Source organism: Camelus dromedarius, chromosome 13, assembly GCF_036321535.1.
Source record: "Camelus dromedarius isolate mCamDro1 chromosome 13, mCamDro1.pat, whole genome shotgun sequence".
In the NCBI taxonomy this organism is placed as follows: Eukaryota; Metazoa; Chordata; class Mammalia; order Artiodactyla; family Camelidae; genus Camelus; species Camelus dromedarius.
Window position 1 is genome coordinate 50,452,724 of NC_087448.1, and position 16,208 is coordinate 50,468,931.

A 16,208-nucleotide genomic window follows, 5' to 3' on the forward strand; every position below is an offset into this window, starting at 1 on the left:
TTCCTTAATTCCATTCCGTATCTGTCAAAATCCTACTCATTTTTTTTAGGACCCACTTCAAATGCCAAAGCTTTTGTGAAACCCTCGTAAAATCGCAACCACAACATCCCCCAGTACTTTGAAATTCTGGCCCTTGCTATACTGTGTTAAACTGAGGTATTTATACATCTATCTTTAAACTCTATTAGATCTTGAGTTTCTTGCCATCAGAGATCATGTCTTATTAACTTTATCAGAAGCATGTACCACAGCTTCTAAAATATTCTTCAAATGGTTGTTCAGTGAATGAATTAATGACAATCAATGAATGGGCAACAAAATTCAGTATTGTGTCCAGATATTTATATATATATAGTTACATAAATATTTTTAATTGAAGTCTAGTCAGTTTACAATGTTGTATCTATTTCTGGTGTACAGCATAATACTTCAGTCATACATGAACATATATATATTCATTTTCATATTCCTTTTCACCATAATTACAGATATTTATATTTACATATCTATATTTACACAAGTATATATATATATCCACAAATATATGTGTGTGTGTGTATGTGGGTGTATATATATATGTGAAATACTTACTTCTCGGCAGAAACATGGGTGCCAACTGAATACAACAGTTTAAGTTGGTCCTAAAATAACATAGGAACATATCAAATTGATTAATAAGAAATATAACAGATTAAATGCAAATGTTATACAGACACAATTCAACCTTTTAATTAAGCAGACATTAAGTAATTAATAGCAAAAAAATCTTTTCATGATGCATGTATTCTAAAGGAAAAGTTACCCTTTTTAAAAATCTTTCAGACCAATAATACCACAATAACTTTTCTCCCTAGTTTCCAGAGATTCTCTTTACTTTTATACCCTTTTTTCTTTCCATTAACTACTGAAGGTCCAGGACATCTATTAACATAGTAACATTTTTATAGTAATTGAATTAATTATAAATAGGAAAACTTTTAAAAGATAAATCATACTTAAGTTGGAGAAAGAAGCTGGGGGAGAGGGCTAAGAGGTACGAACTCTTATGTATAAAATAAGTAAGATACAAGCACAGGGAATATAGGCAATATTTTAAGATAACTTTAAATAGAGTATAATCTATAGAAATATTGAATTGCTATGTTATACACCTGAAATGAGTACTATAAATCAACTATACTTCAATTAAAAAAATTAAAACTTAAAAATAAAATAAATTATCCTTGTACGTACTTACCTTGAAGGGTAGATAATAAATATCTCTGGCTTGAAATCGAGAACGGAGAGGGGGGTCTAATGGATTCCCTGAGTATCGAGGCACTGGCAAGCCCAAAGCAATCACTCGGAAATTTTCACTAACTCGGACAATTTTCCAAGCATCCAATTCTGTTTTGGAATGATCCTAAAAGAGTAAGAGATCAAAAATTACAGCATAATGATACAGATCACAACTGAAAGAGCCAGGCTAAGGAATTTAGGCCCTAACTGCTGAGAAAACTGTATTTGAGAACCCTCTGGAAGCCAAACTGTCAAGGAAAGGAGCAACGTGAAATTAGGAACAGATACCAGGGAAGGCTCACAAAATGAAGACTGGTGTTTGAAAGGAGAAGAAGCTAATGAATGCACCGAGAAACAAAGGTAATGTGGGTCAGAGCTCTAAGCTCTAGTCAGTAACACAAAGGAACAGTCAGGAGGGTAAGGAAAATACACCGGCTCAGAGAGGAGAGAGAAGTTGTAAAGCGGTAGTTCTAGAGGGGCAGACCACCCACAGAGCAGAGACTGCCCAGGGACCTTCAATACATAGCTATGTTTATGGATGTATTTCTACCGAGGCACACCCATAGTGATAAATAACATTCCTTGAAATTTTAACACATGGTAAACAGTTTCCATGAATTTTTCTCATTTAATTTTTCACCAGAATCCAAATATAAATTTAATTCCTTTTTATGGGTAGACAAACTGACGTTCAAGGGAATTATATAACTTGCCCACATTTCTTCAACTAGTATATGGTGGAGCTGAGACTGGAAACAGCACAGATTGTGGAGTCACGAATCCTGGCTCTAGTGCTTGGCGCACACTCTAGCTAAGTGACCAAAAGCATGTTATTATCCCTTCTGAGCCTCAACTTTCTCACCTATAAAATGGGAATAATATCAACGACATGATTATAGCTGTTATGAAAATGAAATGGAATAATGCATGTGGAAGTAACTACTCCATGGCAGTCACCTGTTAAATGTCACACTTTCCTTCTCTGCCTGACCCTTTCAATGGTTCTTCACCATCCTCAGCTGTAGGATCCAAGGTGCTTACAAAGTTTACATGAATGTGCACATTCTGAGAGACAGGGCCTGAGCTTTCAGCAGATCTTCAAAGGGTGTGGCTCATGTGCAGAACAGAAACGTTTAACTTGACACTGAAGGCCTTTCCTGGCAGATTCACGTCTGGTTCTCCAAGTCTCAGCACCCACTGCACACCCATCTCCTCACCCACTTTCCATGACCCTGTGCTTCAGTTCCATCTTACAACCATGGCTCTCCAGACACATCATGCAGCTTCACCAACCCTGTTCAACTTGCTTTGAATACCTTTTTCACTGTGTACAGTAGAAACACAAGTATCATCAAAGCTCAGTACAAACAACATCTCCAACAAAACGGAGGACCCCTCTCTAATGTCCTCCCCCCATCAGAACCACTACTGTGCCCCTCTACTATGTCCTACACAAGCTTCTATCATTACACGTTTGTGCACTGACTTCTGTACATGACTGTCTCATGCTGGAGTCAAGCTCTTAAGAGGACTTATTACCTCTAACACATAACAGGTCAAATGTCTGCTGAACGACTGCATGAAATAGTTTTAAAAAACATAATCAACAATTATTTGAAGCATAACCCAAATCACAAATCCTACATTTAATTAATAACACTGATATCGTAACACTATGTCACGTGCACTAGAAAACAAAAATCTGGATCTAGCCCTGTCTGAGAAACCAAGAGTACAATCTTCAGAGAGCTGAATATTTCTATTTTCTACTTACCTGAAAATGATAATCAGAATATAAATAAGCTTTATACAAACAGATTGTATGGAAATCTGTTTCCATAACAAAGTCCTACTACAATCACCTCTATGAAAGCATTAAAATTTGAGATATTCAAATTTAGCATATTGAATCTAGACAGAAATAAAGAGGACTCAAATTACGATGCTGAAATCCTGTTATCCCAGAAACTGTCTTAAGTGGTGACGCTTTGTGAAGGGAACGTGCCTATATTCTGTGAGGGTCTCACAAGACAGATTCTATAAACACAAAAATCACATTTACTGATAAAAATTACGTATTTCTACTGACATTTACCTCAAGAAAAAAACAATGTAGTACCTCCTTCTCACTCGATAATAATGAGCACTGCTTGTATACTAAAGCTCTTTTAGCCCCATAGCCCACATTTCTATCCAATGTGCTCAATAAATCTGCACAGAATTCTACTACACAATAAAGAATATGTCAAACATTTTATTACTGTACTTAATAATAAGACCTGAAAGTCGAAATTACTCCTCGGTCCTTGGTCTGCAGAACAAACACTGTGTGAGCAGGCATGAAAACAACATGAATTTCATTTTACACCTTTATTAGAGCTCTTGGTTGGCCAGGCGTTTTGTCAGTGAATAGCAATATTTTGAAAGGAAACTTTTTGTCTCAGCAGTAGGTCTCAACAGTGGGCTTATAACAGTAAACCATGCTACAAACACATGCGCTGCCATCCAGGCCTTATTCCATTTCTAGAGCACAGGAAGAGTAGCTTTAGCGTAATTCTTAAGGGCTCTAAAATCTCAGGATTTTTAGAACAGTAAACAAACGCTGGCTTCAAGTCACCAGCTGCATCAGCCCGTAACAAGAGAGTCAGCCTGGTCCTTCGACGCTTTGAAGCCAGACATCAGCTTCTGCTCTCTAGCTATGAAAGTCCTAGGTGGCCTCTTCTTCCAAAAGAAGGCCGTTCTGCTTACATAGAACCTGCTGTTTAGTGTAGCCTCCTTCATTAATGATCTGAGCTGGATCTTCCGGATAACATGCTGCAGCTTCTACATCAGCACTTGCCACTTCACCTGCCAACTTTTATGTCAAGGAGACGGCTTCTTTCCTTCAATCTCATGACCCAACCTCTGCTAGCTTCAAATTTTTCTTCTGCGGCTTCCTCACCTCTCTCAGCCTTCACAGAACTGAAGAGAGTTAGGGCCTTGCTCTGGGTTAGGCTTTGGCTTAAGGGAATGTTGTGGCTGGTTTGATCTTCTCTCCAGACCACACAAACCTTCTCTGTATCAGCAATAAGCCTGTTTCGCTTTCTTATCATTTGCATGTTCACTGGAGTAGCGCTTTTAATTTCCTGCAAGGACTTTTCCTTTGAAATCACAACGTGGCTAACTGTTTGGCGTAAGAGGCCTAGTTTCTGGCCCATCTCGGCCTTCCTCAATAAGTTTAATCATTTGTAGCTCTTGATTTAAAGTGAGAGACGTGCAACTCTTCCCTTCACTTGAACACTTAGAGGTCATGGTAGGATTATTAACTGGCCTAATTTCAAAATTGTTGTATCTCGGGGAATCAGGAGGCCCAAGGAGAGGGAGAGAGACAGGGAAACGGCCGGTCGGTGGAGGGAGCAGTCAGAACACACACATTTATTGATGAAGTTCACCTTCTTATATGAGAGCCCCGAAACAACTGCAACAGTAACATCAAAGATCTCCAATCACAGCCCACCCTAACAAACAGAACAATGATGAAAAAGTCTGAAATATTGTTAGAATAACCAAAATGTGACACAGAGACATGAAGCGAGAAATGCTGAAAAATGGTGCCGGTAGACTTGTTTGATGCAAGGTTGCCACAAAACTTCAATCTGTTAAAAAAAAAAAAAAAAAAAAAAGCAGTATCTCTGAAGCACAATGAAGCGAAGTACAATGTAGTCTGTATCACATGTCAGCAAAGACCTGAAGGAGATAAAGGAACGAGCCAGGCAGACATCTGGGAGGAAGCCACTCCAGAAGAGCAAAGTGCCTGTGCAAAGCACTGATAAGATACGAGAATGCGTGTTTATGGTACAGTAGAGAGAATTCTGGCAGCTGGAGTGGAGAGAAAAGGGAGAAGGACAGGAGATAAGGCCAAAGAGGCGGCAGTAGCCCAGATCATCCAAGGCCCTGCATCCATTGTGAGGACTTTGGATTTTACCCTGAGCAGAACAGGAAGGCGCTAGAGGGTTAGGACGAGGAATGACCTGCTCTGCTTGGTGTCTGAAAGCCGTCACTGACTGCCCTGGGGGAGCCAGGATGGAAGCAGGGGGTTCAGTTATGAGGCTCTTACAACAACTTGGATGTGAGACGCTGGTAGCTGGGGCCTTCAGGGAATCTTGAAGCATTTTACTCATTTCTGTCAATATCTACTGGCCTTTGAACTCTTTGAACCCAATAACTGGACTTTGTCTTTCTGATGCCCAGCACAGTCTAGAAGCTGTTAAGCTTTTAGTAAACAGTTGTTGAGAAAAGGAAGAGAAAGAAAAAGGGAGATAGAAAAGGAAAAATTAAGAAGAGAAAAGGGGGAAAGAACGAATAGTTATTAGAGAGGCAGGAAAAAAAAAAGTCCAAATCTGGGAGGTCTTCTAACATGTTCTGTAAATGGAAAAACCATACAAAACTATAAACTTATGACTTGACTTCGGCAAATTGCCCAGAATATGCGCCACCTGAACATTTGTCCTCATTCTGATATAACAATGTCTTATACGACAAAGGCACTACCCACAGCTCAACAGCTAAGACAGAGCAGCCAAACTGTCCTTTTCTTACCTGGAGAAGTTTGTCGTAACGCTCGGCAGACATCAGGAAGCGTCCATCTTCAAGCTGCATCTCCCTGTTTTCCAGTAAATTGTTCAAAACAGGAAGAACATTCCTCTCCGCCTTTTCCAAGCCTTCCAAAACGAGGATTCTACCTTCCGTGGCTGCACGGACTGCACACTATTTCCAAGAAACAAAAGCAATATTAAATGTTAAAGAAAAAGCAATATGATAATATTGAACATAGCAGAACATGGCCTGAGTTTACTTTTAATGCAAATTAAACTGGGTTCTTCTCATAAGGACCAGGGATTAGGAAAGCTGGGTTCCAGATCTTGGATTTGCTTTATCTGCCAATAAGGTCTTAACCTCTTATGATCATAACCATAGCCCTATATAAGTCTTCAAAGTAAAGTTTAAGAAAATTAGAAATAGAGAAAAATAGGAACTAAAGTAGGCCCCAAATGGGAAAAAAATATAATATCAAAAAAGTGCTAAAGATGTGAAATTTGTTTTTCTTTAACTGATAGATGCTCAACAAAACAGAAAAATCTACTTTTTGGTCAAAATCCTTTAAAGTCTGGTTTAAAAAAAGAAAAAAAGAAAACCTCAATAACAGTTTTTCTTGTACACTTAACAATACGATTAGGATTAATGCTGCTAAATTTATTTTATCCCTCTCTCTTTAAAAGTCTCCTTTTTTGGTCTTCATGGCACTGTATTCTCTTAGAAAAACTCTCTCCTTTTCTGCCTGCCCATTCCATGTAGGTGATGCCAGAATTACATCTTTAACCCAAGCTATTCCTACTACACAAGGTCTGGCCTGAGTAATCATACTTAATCACGTAGTTCCAACCACCACTGCCACGCTAGTGACTCCCAACCTCACGCTCTCCCGAGGTCTACCATATAGTCCCACTGCGTGTCTCCAACCAGACTCTGTAAGGCTCTCCTGGACAACATTGAACACATCGTATTTCCCCCCAGACCTGCTCTTCCTCTTATATTTTCTACTTAAGGTGAGAGCACCATTCACCCATGCCAGGTCCCAGATGTCTGTCTCTTCTCCTACGTTCAATTTATCACCATGTCCTGATGATTTAACTTCTTAAATATTTCTTCTCAACCCTTCTACCACTCCTCTAGTTCAGGCCCTCCTTAACCTCTCAGATCTCCTCCCTACTAACTCTAGGCTCCTTAATTTAGCATATATGTCTAGCACAACCTGGCATTTACCTAGCCGATATTTTCCTGATATTAGTTGCCTCGCATGTGGTATTTTTGCAACAATGAACTGGTTGTGATGTCCCCCTACGCGCGTGTGTACCATACTGCTTTACTAAGAAAATCTTGTCTGTTTATACTGAGCCCTTGTCAGTGTGGAACCACAACACTGAAGTTTTCCGAGCTCTAATACACCTGTTTCATCTTCGCAGCAGGATTCTTAGGTCTTGAAGGGGTGAGAACCCTGTTTTATTTATCTTACATTGATATAAAACTGGCTCATGGCAGGCTTCTAGTGTTTATGGGATAAAAATGTAACCGCTCAGTTAAAAGATGCCATTATATAAGTTTTGGAAGAATTTTTATATAAAGAATAATAGTTATCTCTGCCCACACTTGTTATGAAAACAGAATTGAACATGTTTAACTGTCAGCATGAGAAATTTAGGCTACATATTTCAAAAATTTTCTATATAGATTTTTAAATAAAATAATTATGGTATAATTTTTCTTGTGAAATCTTAAAAAAAAAGGAAGTCATGCACACATATTTTACACGCAGTGAATACTTGTGATCCTTCCTCAGTGTGGAAATTATACCAACCGTAAGGATCTTTTCCTGCCCCTCAAGCTATAGAACTTCCAGAGACCTAATTTTCTCAAATAGAAATCAGAAAAAAATGTAGAAAGATCCTTCTGGACAAACCATCTCATATCACGGCTTTACCAACCCAACACACGGACACAAAGGATTTCAAGATAGAAGCAGCTGCACGACCTAAAATCAAAAACTGTCTAAGCCCTGTGCTAGATTTGCTTCTGATCTGATAAAAGACCTTAGGCAAACAATTAATCTGGATGTCTGTGTCCTCATTTACTAAATGAGAATATCCTCAAGGGGTATTGTACAATGTCACTATTTATGAATCAAAACAGCACTGGAAAAAAAATTTAAAGCTACCACACCTATTAAAATATAAATTGCTATTAATATAGCCATGATTTAATGAAAATCGATGCCAAAGAGCTTCAAATTACTCAAAAAGGCTACAATGTAAAGCACTGAGGAAGCCAAAAAAAATTACATATATATTTCAAGTTCTTTATTTAAAATACAAGAATAGGATCAGACTGACTTTTGGTTGCTCCACCACCGACCTGCTATGGGTGACTTAGGTTAGTCACTTTGCCTCTTGGAGCCTCCATTTCTTTCTAAAGCTACACTAATAATGGTGCTTGTCTCATAGATTATGCTGAAATTAAATAAGACAACCTCTGGCACACAATAATCCTTAAAAAACCAATAAGCTCTTAGTATTATGAATACTATCATCCTTGTAGTCATTGTCCCCATCGTCATTATCAAAGTTATCCTCATCATCACCATCATCATCACTGCTCATTCAGAGAAGTAGCATAATATGATGGAAAGAACCTAAACTTTGGAATTGGACATATCCTAGTTCAAATTCTGCCTCTGCTACTTATCAGTTGTATGGTCATAGTCCTCTAAGACTCCTACTTACTTCACCTCTAAGATAGGGAAGCCACCTCCACCCTAAGGATTAAATGTAGTCACATAAAGCAGCAGGTGCAACAGAGGTCTCCTCAAATGAAAGCTATTTTTATCTCCCTTGATTTTTTAAAATGAATTATGTAAATCTTTCAAACAGTTAACACATGAGTAGAGAAAAGTTGGCCTGAGCAAGATGGCAACAGGCTAAGAAGCCAAGGCCTGAGTTCTGACTAACAGAGGCCAGAGGAAATACAGAGACCTTCTCCCACTGTCCAAGTGACAATCAGGACATATTATAACAATATAGTTGCAAAGGGTTTGGTGCAGGTAACAGAATTCAGTCACTCTCAACAAACAAGTAAATGCTTTTACCCCTATTTGCTAAAGAAGTAAAAGGTACTTATACAAGATAAAAATCTCATCCTCTGATCAATACCACTGTTATTCAATATATTAAGAGTTGCTTTCGGTAACCTGTAACATTAAAGCAGTGTATTAAAAAAAAGTTAATCTTTATTTTTTTTCTACTAATAAAAGAGAATCAAGAATAACCCAAAACAGAAGAGAATACATTAAAATATTATATAATTGTTTAAAGTGCATTTTATATATAATATTAAATATGTGTATGGTACATTATGGAACTTCACAGTATTGTCAAACAAATCAACAAGATTCTAATATGGAAAGAGCTCCTGGCTTAGAAAAGTTGAAAAAAATCATTTGAAGTTCCCCATCCTGGCTTTCTACTCCCCAAATTATCATGAGGATAGAGAATTTCCTCTCAGCCAGACATAAAAACCTAATCATAAATTTTTGTAGCTTACCTAACTTGTATCAGCTTATATTTGAGAAATGCAAGCAACGTATAATGCCTTATAGGCTTCCTCTCCAGCTTTTTGGAGTCATATGACAATAAGCAGAATTAATGATGAGAATGTCAACAAGCAAGGTAAGGAAAAAAATGAGAGTAACAAATTCTTAAAGAGGTATAATAGCAAAACTTTATGCTTTTTTAAGACAAATAAAGTTAACATGGTAGAAAAAAAAATCTTATTTCTTCATAAGCATCACAATATCAGTCATATATATGTTCATATTTCTGTTCTTTAAGTAATTCTTTTCAAACAGTTCTTATAGTCTGCTTAGCAAAGCAAATGCATTAAAAAAAAAACCTTAAGTGACCTTCACATCAACAAGTGGATAAGTTATAATAAATATTTACATAGACAAACATAGTACAAACATCAACATTTTCTTGACAAGCTGTACCTTATTTATTTCATCAGTACCTCTCTCCTTTTCCATAGCCACTCAATTCACTGACATCTTACTGAAAATAATAGCCAGTAAACATAAAGACAATTCAAACTGGTTAGTATTTTTTAAAGCAAATTAAAGTCTATCAATTTGGCAAAGTACATACATGGAAATACTCAATGCTGACAAGAATCCATGAGGCAATCACTCAGTGCACACTGAAGAGGGTGTGAGCTGAATGCCCTTTTTGGAAAGTAATTGGCAATATGTGTATATCAAAACTCTTGAAAATGTCTAGACCCTTTGCTTAGTAATTATATTTCCAGCATTCAAGTCTAAAAAAAATCATCAGAAATAATAAGATGTAAGTACAGAGATATTCACCAGAGTTATTTATAAGCTGAAGTGAAAACTTAGAAAGAGCCTGAATGACCAACAACATGGAAAAGTAGAAAAATGGGAATGTCAAATAAATAAGTCACATCTATCTGATGGAATATCATTTAGACACTAAAAGTCATATTTTTGAGGCATATCTAATGTCACAGGGGAAAAGCTCCTGATAAAATATCAGGTTAAAAAAAAGCAACATATTCGAGGAAATGTGTAACAGGTTTCATTATAATATTCACAAAATATTACTTTTGTTGGTAATCTGCACCTAAAAACCCCCTCTCAAAAAGCTGTAGATCCTGGAAGTATATATTTAATTTCACTATGTTTTATATACCTTTATGTACTTGACCTGTGGACTGAGAATACTTTAATAAATATGCTATAGAATTGCTTATATTAAAATCTCCTTAATTCTTTTTTAAAAAAATCAAATTTCTATAGGCAAGTCATAGGAAGCAATTGAAAACTAAGAAATCAGCATATTGATCTTCAGCTAACATTTTAGAACCACCAATTTCAACTCCGGTTTCTTATTTAGAACTAAACTAAAAAGGCATTTCTGAGAATAGGGAAACCACAAACCTAAATTAAATATGCCTAGAGAGAACACAGGACATCTATCTTTCACTCCCACATGAGCTACTCTTTTTCTACTGTAAAAAACAATTTCTTATAGTCAGGGAGTAAACAATCACGTGTTCGAGGGTGGTAAGAACGTGCCTGGTCGATGTAAAAAGCCGTGCCTGCGCAGATCTCTCGACGCTGTTTGAGGTCTGTTTCGGTGGTGTCTCTGGTCAAGGCAATGTATTCAACCTCCCGCTTGGTCAACTCCTGGAGAGCAGAGAGTGAAACTGTTTCAATAGAAAATCAACTCCCCAGCATATGCTTTGGAGACAATTATTTGACAATGTCACCCTACAGAAGAGCAGTTTGAATGTAATTCTGGATTATAGCCTTTTGAGGCTCAGCTTTGAGAAAAATGAAATAAATTGGGCATTAATCAAAATGTGTATGTATCTCTCCTCAGAGCTCTACTTTGACTGGACCCAATAATTTACAACTTAATTAGTTACTACTTAAGCAATAATAATTAAAATTGGATCTTATAAATCTTAAAGTCTCCGGTAGAATTCTTTTCAAATATCAGGAGTAATCATTTGGCTATTACTTGGTTTTCACACAAATGAGAGTCATTTCTGTAAGCAACGTTCATTTTTTTTAAAAATGGTAATTTATTTTATTTAAAAAAATTTTTTCCTTGAGTATTCTTTTTTGAGACGTTTTATTTTTTATTTATTTGGGGGTGGTAGTTTTTTTTTTTTAATGGAGATACTGGGGATTGAACCCACAAACTCGTGCATGCTAAGCACTCACTCTGCCACTGGGCTATACCCTCCCCCCCTTAAAAGGGTGATTTAAATTAATTTACTCCATGCACTAATGTTTACCAACTGTATACAATATGTTAGGTACTTTAACAAGTGTGAAAATGAGGTAAATATCAATAGTCGGGTCAACAGAAGAGAGAGAGAGAAAGACAGACGTAGCTATTCCAGAAAGAAAAGAAGAGAGATGAAAAAGAGGAGGGGGGTGAGGAGGAAATTATTCCAGACACAAAAAAACATTTGATTGGAAGGAGAAACCATCAAGAATCTATTTCTTTTAGAATAATTTATCTATTTCTAAATTCATTTTGCCCTATATGTAACAACTATGTACAAAAAGTCTTGGTTTTACAATGTTGAATTAAAAACAATGACATTCTCTAATCAAATAAGGCATACAATATGTTTTTACTAAAAAAGGAGAACAAATTAATTTAGTGGAGGTGTATAAAGAAAAAAGTTGAATGAATGTGCCAATAACGGTGAAAGGGGACGTTTCCACACAATGGGATTTTTTTTTTCCTCCATCTTATCTATATGTGATGTTGATAAAAATATATTATTGGTGTCATTTCATTTTTTTAATGTGCCTGTTCCCATGCACCCATAAATTTCAGTCTATGTGGAAAGAAGGCAAAATTTTTAAACAGAGAAAACAATACACCATAGTGGTGAAGATGTGATGATAGCAAATGGTGTTTCTCTACATAAGAATGAATTGTCTGTGAGAGCACAATTTTGGAGTCCAGTTGCAGGTTCTCTTTTAACAGATACCTCCTTCTGGCTTCTGGAACACATCACTAATGCCTTTCTGTCTTGTTTCATTGACTGGCTGAATATAATCTCCCTCACTGAAAAACCCTGTCATTTATATTGATTGACAAGGTGATGTATGCCTCTTACTATTAAATTGTACTGCAGTAATGCCCTGAACTGCCACACCAAGGATGTTATCCTCAGTCCTGACAGCTTCCTAGGACTCTTCACCAGCCAAGACAAGCCCAGTCTCCTCAGCTGCTGCCTCACAGAAGTGGTTTGAAGCTCACAAACAGCACCAGGAATGGCAGATGGAGGCAGTAGCAAAGGTCTGCTCACATCTTTTTGAACTATCTCCAAAACTCCTTTTAAATGACTGAATATGAAACAAACATATCTATCAAATTACTTCTACTTAATTTCTCATTGGTTCAACAGGCTTGCCCCCAAATTTCTGCCTTTAAAGACATCATCTACTCTGGCTATTACTAAGCATAAGATCTTATATCTCATGGCAGTAGTACCCACTGCAGAGTTTGGAAAGCAGCTTAGGTTAGTTCTCATATGTGGACTTCCACCTGCTAGAGCTGCCTCAGCTCTAGTTCACAATTTAAAGTCTGGTTGTCATTGTCTTTTTAAGATACACGCTTTACACTTATAAACTTGTGTTGCATTTTTGAGCCAGCAAAACTCTTACAATCTCCTCACCCGGCTCTTTCCACATTCCTAACAAGCTTCCAAATCCTGCCAGAAACAAACTCAAAGTCAGATGCTGTGGCCTCTGAGATGAGCCAGGTAGAATGCACATCTTAAAATTAAAGAGGTCCTAGACCTGGGATTTTCGGTAGCTGACTCTGCATTCTTAGGCAAGACACTTGCCTTGTGTACTAATAAAGTGAGGATAACACTACAGTGGCACATTGTACCTCACAAACTGGTTCTAGGAACAAAAAATGTTATGAAATTTATGAGCCAGGGGGAGTTAGGTTCTTATCTGCCCATTGTATTTTTACCATTCCTGCCCTCTGTGATTTTGGAAACACCAAAATAAATTCACCACTGAGATAAAAGAGTACATGAAGTATATTTCAATAGCATAGAAATCAATTTTTAATATCAAGTAACAAAAGGAAACTTTAAGTAAGGTTTCTCTCTTCATCCTAAAAAGTGTCTTTGGAACAGAACACCTTCATCTGATAGTGTTCTTCCTTGAATCCTTAGAGCAATGCCTATTAATGCTGACAAAGTAGGAAGAAAAAAGTCCGGAAATTTTTTTTATTTGGGTTGAGATTTGAATATTTCAACTCACTTCACAACCATACTCAGAGAACATCAAACATTTAAGAAGATAGCATGTCAGAAAGGGGGAGCAATATGAGATTTGAGGTCTAGCTCCATCATTTACTCGCTGGATAAAGCTTGAGTGAGCTATTTAATCTCTGTGAACTCATTTTCTCATCTATTTAAAGAAAAATAAAAGAGTGCACGTAACACATAAGAGAGATTCTAGAAACCCTGGGTTCTCTTTAAAGATTATATAACATCAAAAAGTCAGGAGAATTATTTGGCTTTTCAAAATGTGGACCAAAGATAAAATAATGTTTCCTGAGTAGTATAAAATTATGTTTTGTTTTGTAATCTCAGAGTTGCTGATTCCATCTGCTACTCATGGCCTGGATTTAAGTGGATTTCTTTCCTACTGGAAGTGGAGGATTTTCTACTCACAGCAAAAATTTGCTTAAGATATGAAAGGCAAATGTACATTTATTTCCCAAATAACATATTCCAGACGTTTTATAAATAAATCACCCTTCAATGTCAACATTTTTTAAGTAATGACTCATCTTGATATTTTGGTAAATTCTTAATTGATTTTTCAAAATAGCTTATCAAAGTTAAGATCCTTAGGAATCCACAAGAACTGACTGCTCACCAGGTACTGCATAGCAATAGAGCGTCGAAGAGGCCCAGGAGGTCCTATTAGAAAAACATCTTGTCCCAAAAGATCCTTCTGCATTATCCATCTTAGATGTTGAATTACAGATTGAGCCAGAGAGTCTGAAACTTTAAGGTGGAAAAAACATAAAATGAAATGCAAATTAGGCTTCTACACATAATATAAATCTCCAAGCAAGCAATGCAGATAGTATATTAACTTTATATACGTATATATGAATGTGTATGTATATATATACCTATGCATATATACACATGCACACATAGACACATATACACTCATACATACGTCTGGTGAATCTTCACGCTGTTTACAATAAAATCATTATTACCTAATGTTAGAACAGGACAAACTTTCATACATCACAGTCTCATAATCTCACATTTAAAAACTTGTGAGAATGCTTAAACCACCACCTATTAGTGTCACTAAAGGAGTGAAAGTGATTTTCAAGGGTATATGAGCAACTAGTACCATTTCTTTGCCACAATTTTATAGCCCAACTCTTTTGTTCTAAAAAGGGAATGTGACTGAATCATCTCAAGCAATTAATGATTATCAGAGTCTTGAAAAAAATTTTTTAAATTATAACTTATGTAGGCAATGGGTTGTGAGAGCTCTCAAATTTCAGTTTGTGAAAGTTTGACGCAGGTTTAAGGGACTTAAATGATTTCTTTAGAATCGAGGTCTGCTCTTCTCCACCAGCTCTCTTGGGAACAGAAGACTACTCCATGTAATACCCTTCTAAGTCTACCATTAAATCACCCATCAATCCACTCATCTTTTGCCTAAATATTTTTTGAATGTTTATATTAATACAATGCATCTATGTTTGCTCACTTGAAGTCACCTAGTGACTCAGCAAGTGCTTTCCCAGGTATGCAAGAAAAACTCAGCCTTATACGCAGAGACATACAGAATACTCAGAGCAGTGTCATTCAAAATAAAAATAAAACTGGAGACAGGAGGTGGATAAAATGTACATAGTGGGATATTATATAACCAAAAAAAAAAAACCCCAAGAATAAAGTACCACTTCTTCCAACAATATGTTTAACTCTGAAGAGGGCAAAAAAATGGTCACAAAATAAATCGCATATTAATGTCACTGTTTTGATAAAGTTCAAAAAACTAGCAAATTGAATTCATTACAAATACATACAGAAGTGATGAAACAGTGCTTGAAAAAGCAATTGGATGATAAATTCAGGACACCTAGACGTGAAATCAGAGAGATTCTCATGGATAACTTAATGGCATTCATAATAGTCTAGTTCTTAAACTGGGCGTGGGCACAGAGCTGGTTTTATTATTAGTTGCATTTGATACATAAACACACACACAATATAGATATATATGTATATGTATGTATATATGTGTATGTATATATGCATACATATATATATATATAATATAAAAAGTCTTTTGTAGTTATTGAATGTTCTATATTTAAACTTTGTTTAATCACCCAGTAAGGTCATGAAAGCATTAAAAGTTCACACTAAGAATACTTGCCTAGGAGTAAAGCTGTGCTTCCCCTGTCCCTTACCAACAGCGTAATATTGCTAGGGTGGCTCCCCATCTTCCCTCCCAGAAGTTAACATCTAATCATTGGGAAAAAATTAATTTCTGGTTTTCATTATCATGGTGGGAAGATGAAGGACAAGGTTTGGGCAGACTGGGGTCACACTAAAGCATTTTATAACTTCTCCCAGGCAAGTCCTTCCACATCTGAAAATGAGGAGACTCATCACCCAAGTGGTGCGTGGCTTCTCTCCTGTTCTATGAAGCTTCTACAACATGCATGGGGGCATATCACCTCCAAGGGAGCAAAAACTGAAGGAAGATTCCTAGATATTACAAATGGTCC

At 36.7% G+C, this 16,208-nt stretch overlaps 1 protein-coding gene across 4 annotated transcripts in view; it reads right to left on the minus strand.

The window, feature by feature from the left end:
• The window catches only part of VWA8 (von Willebrand factor A domain containing 8), a 297,615-nt gene that overhangs the window by 256,439 nt on the left and 24,968 nt on the right, over positions 1-16,208 (minus strand). For all 4 annotated transcript variants that reach the window (XM_064493121.1, XM_064493122.1, XM_031466068.2 and 1 more), the window contains exons 3-7: positions 14,315-14,445; positions 10,961-11,071; positions 5,857-6,024; positions 1,238-1,402; positions 592-641 (exon numbers count right to left, since the gene is read on the minus strand). In XM_064493121.1, coding sequence (XP_064349191.1) covers positions 592-641; positions 1,238-1,402; positions 5,857-6,024; positions 10,961-11,071; positions 14,315-14,445 — 625 coding nt within the window. The remainder of the gene's footprint in view (positions 1-591; positions 642-1,237; positions 1,403-5,856; positions 6,025-10,960; positions 11,072-14,314; positions 14,446-16,208) is intronic.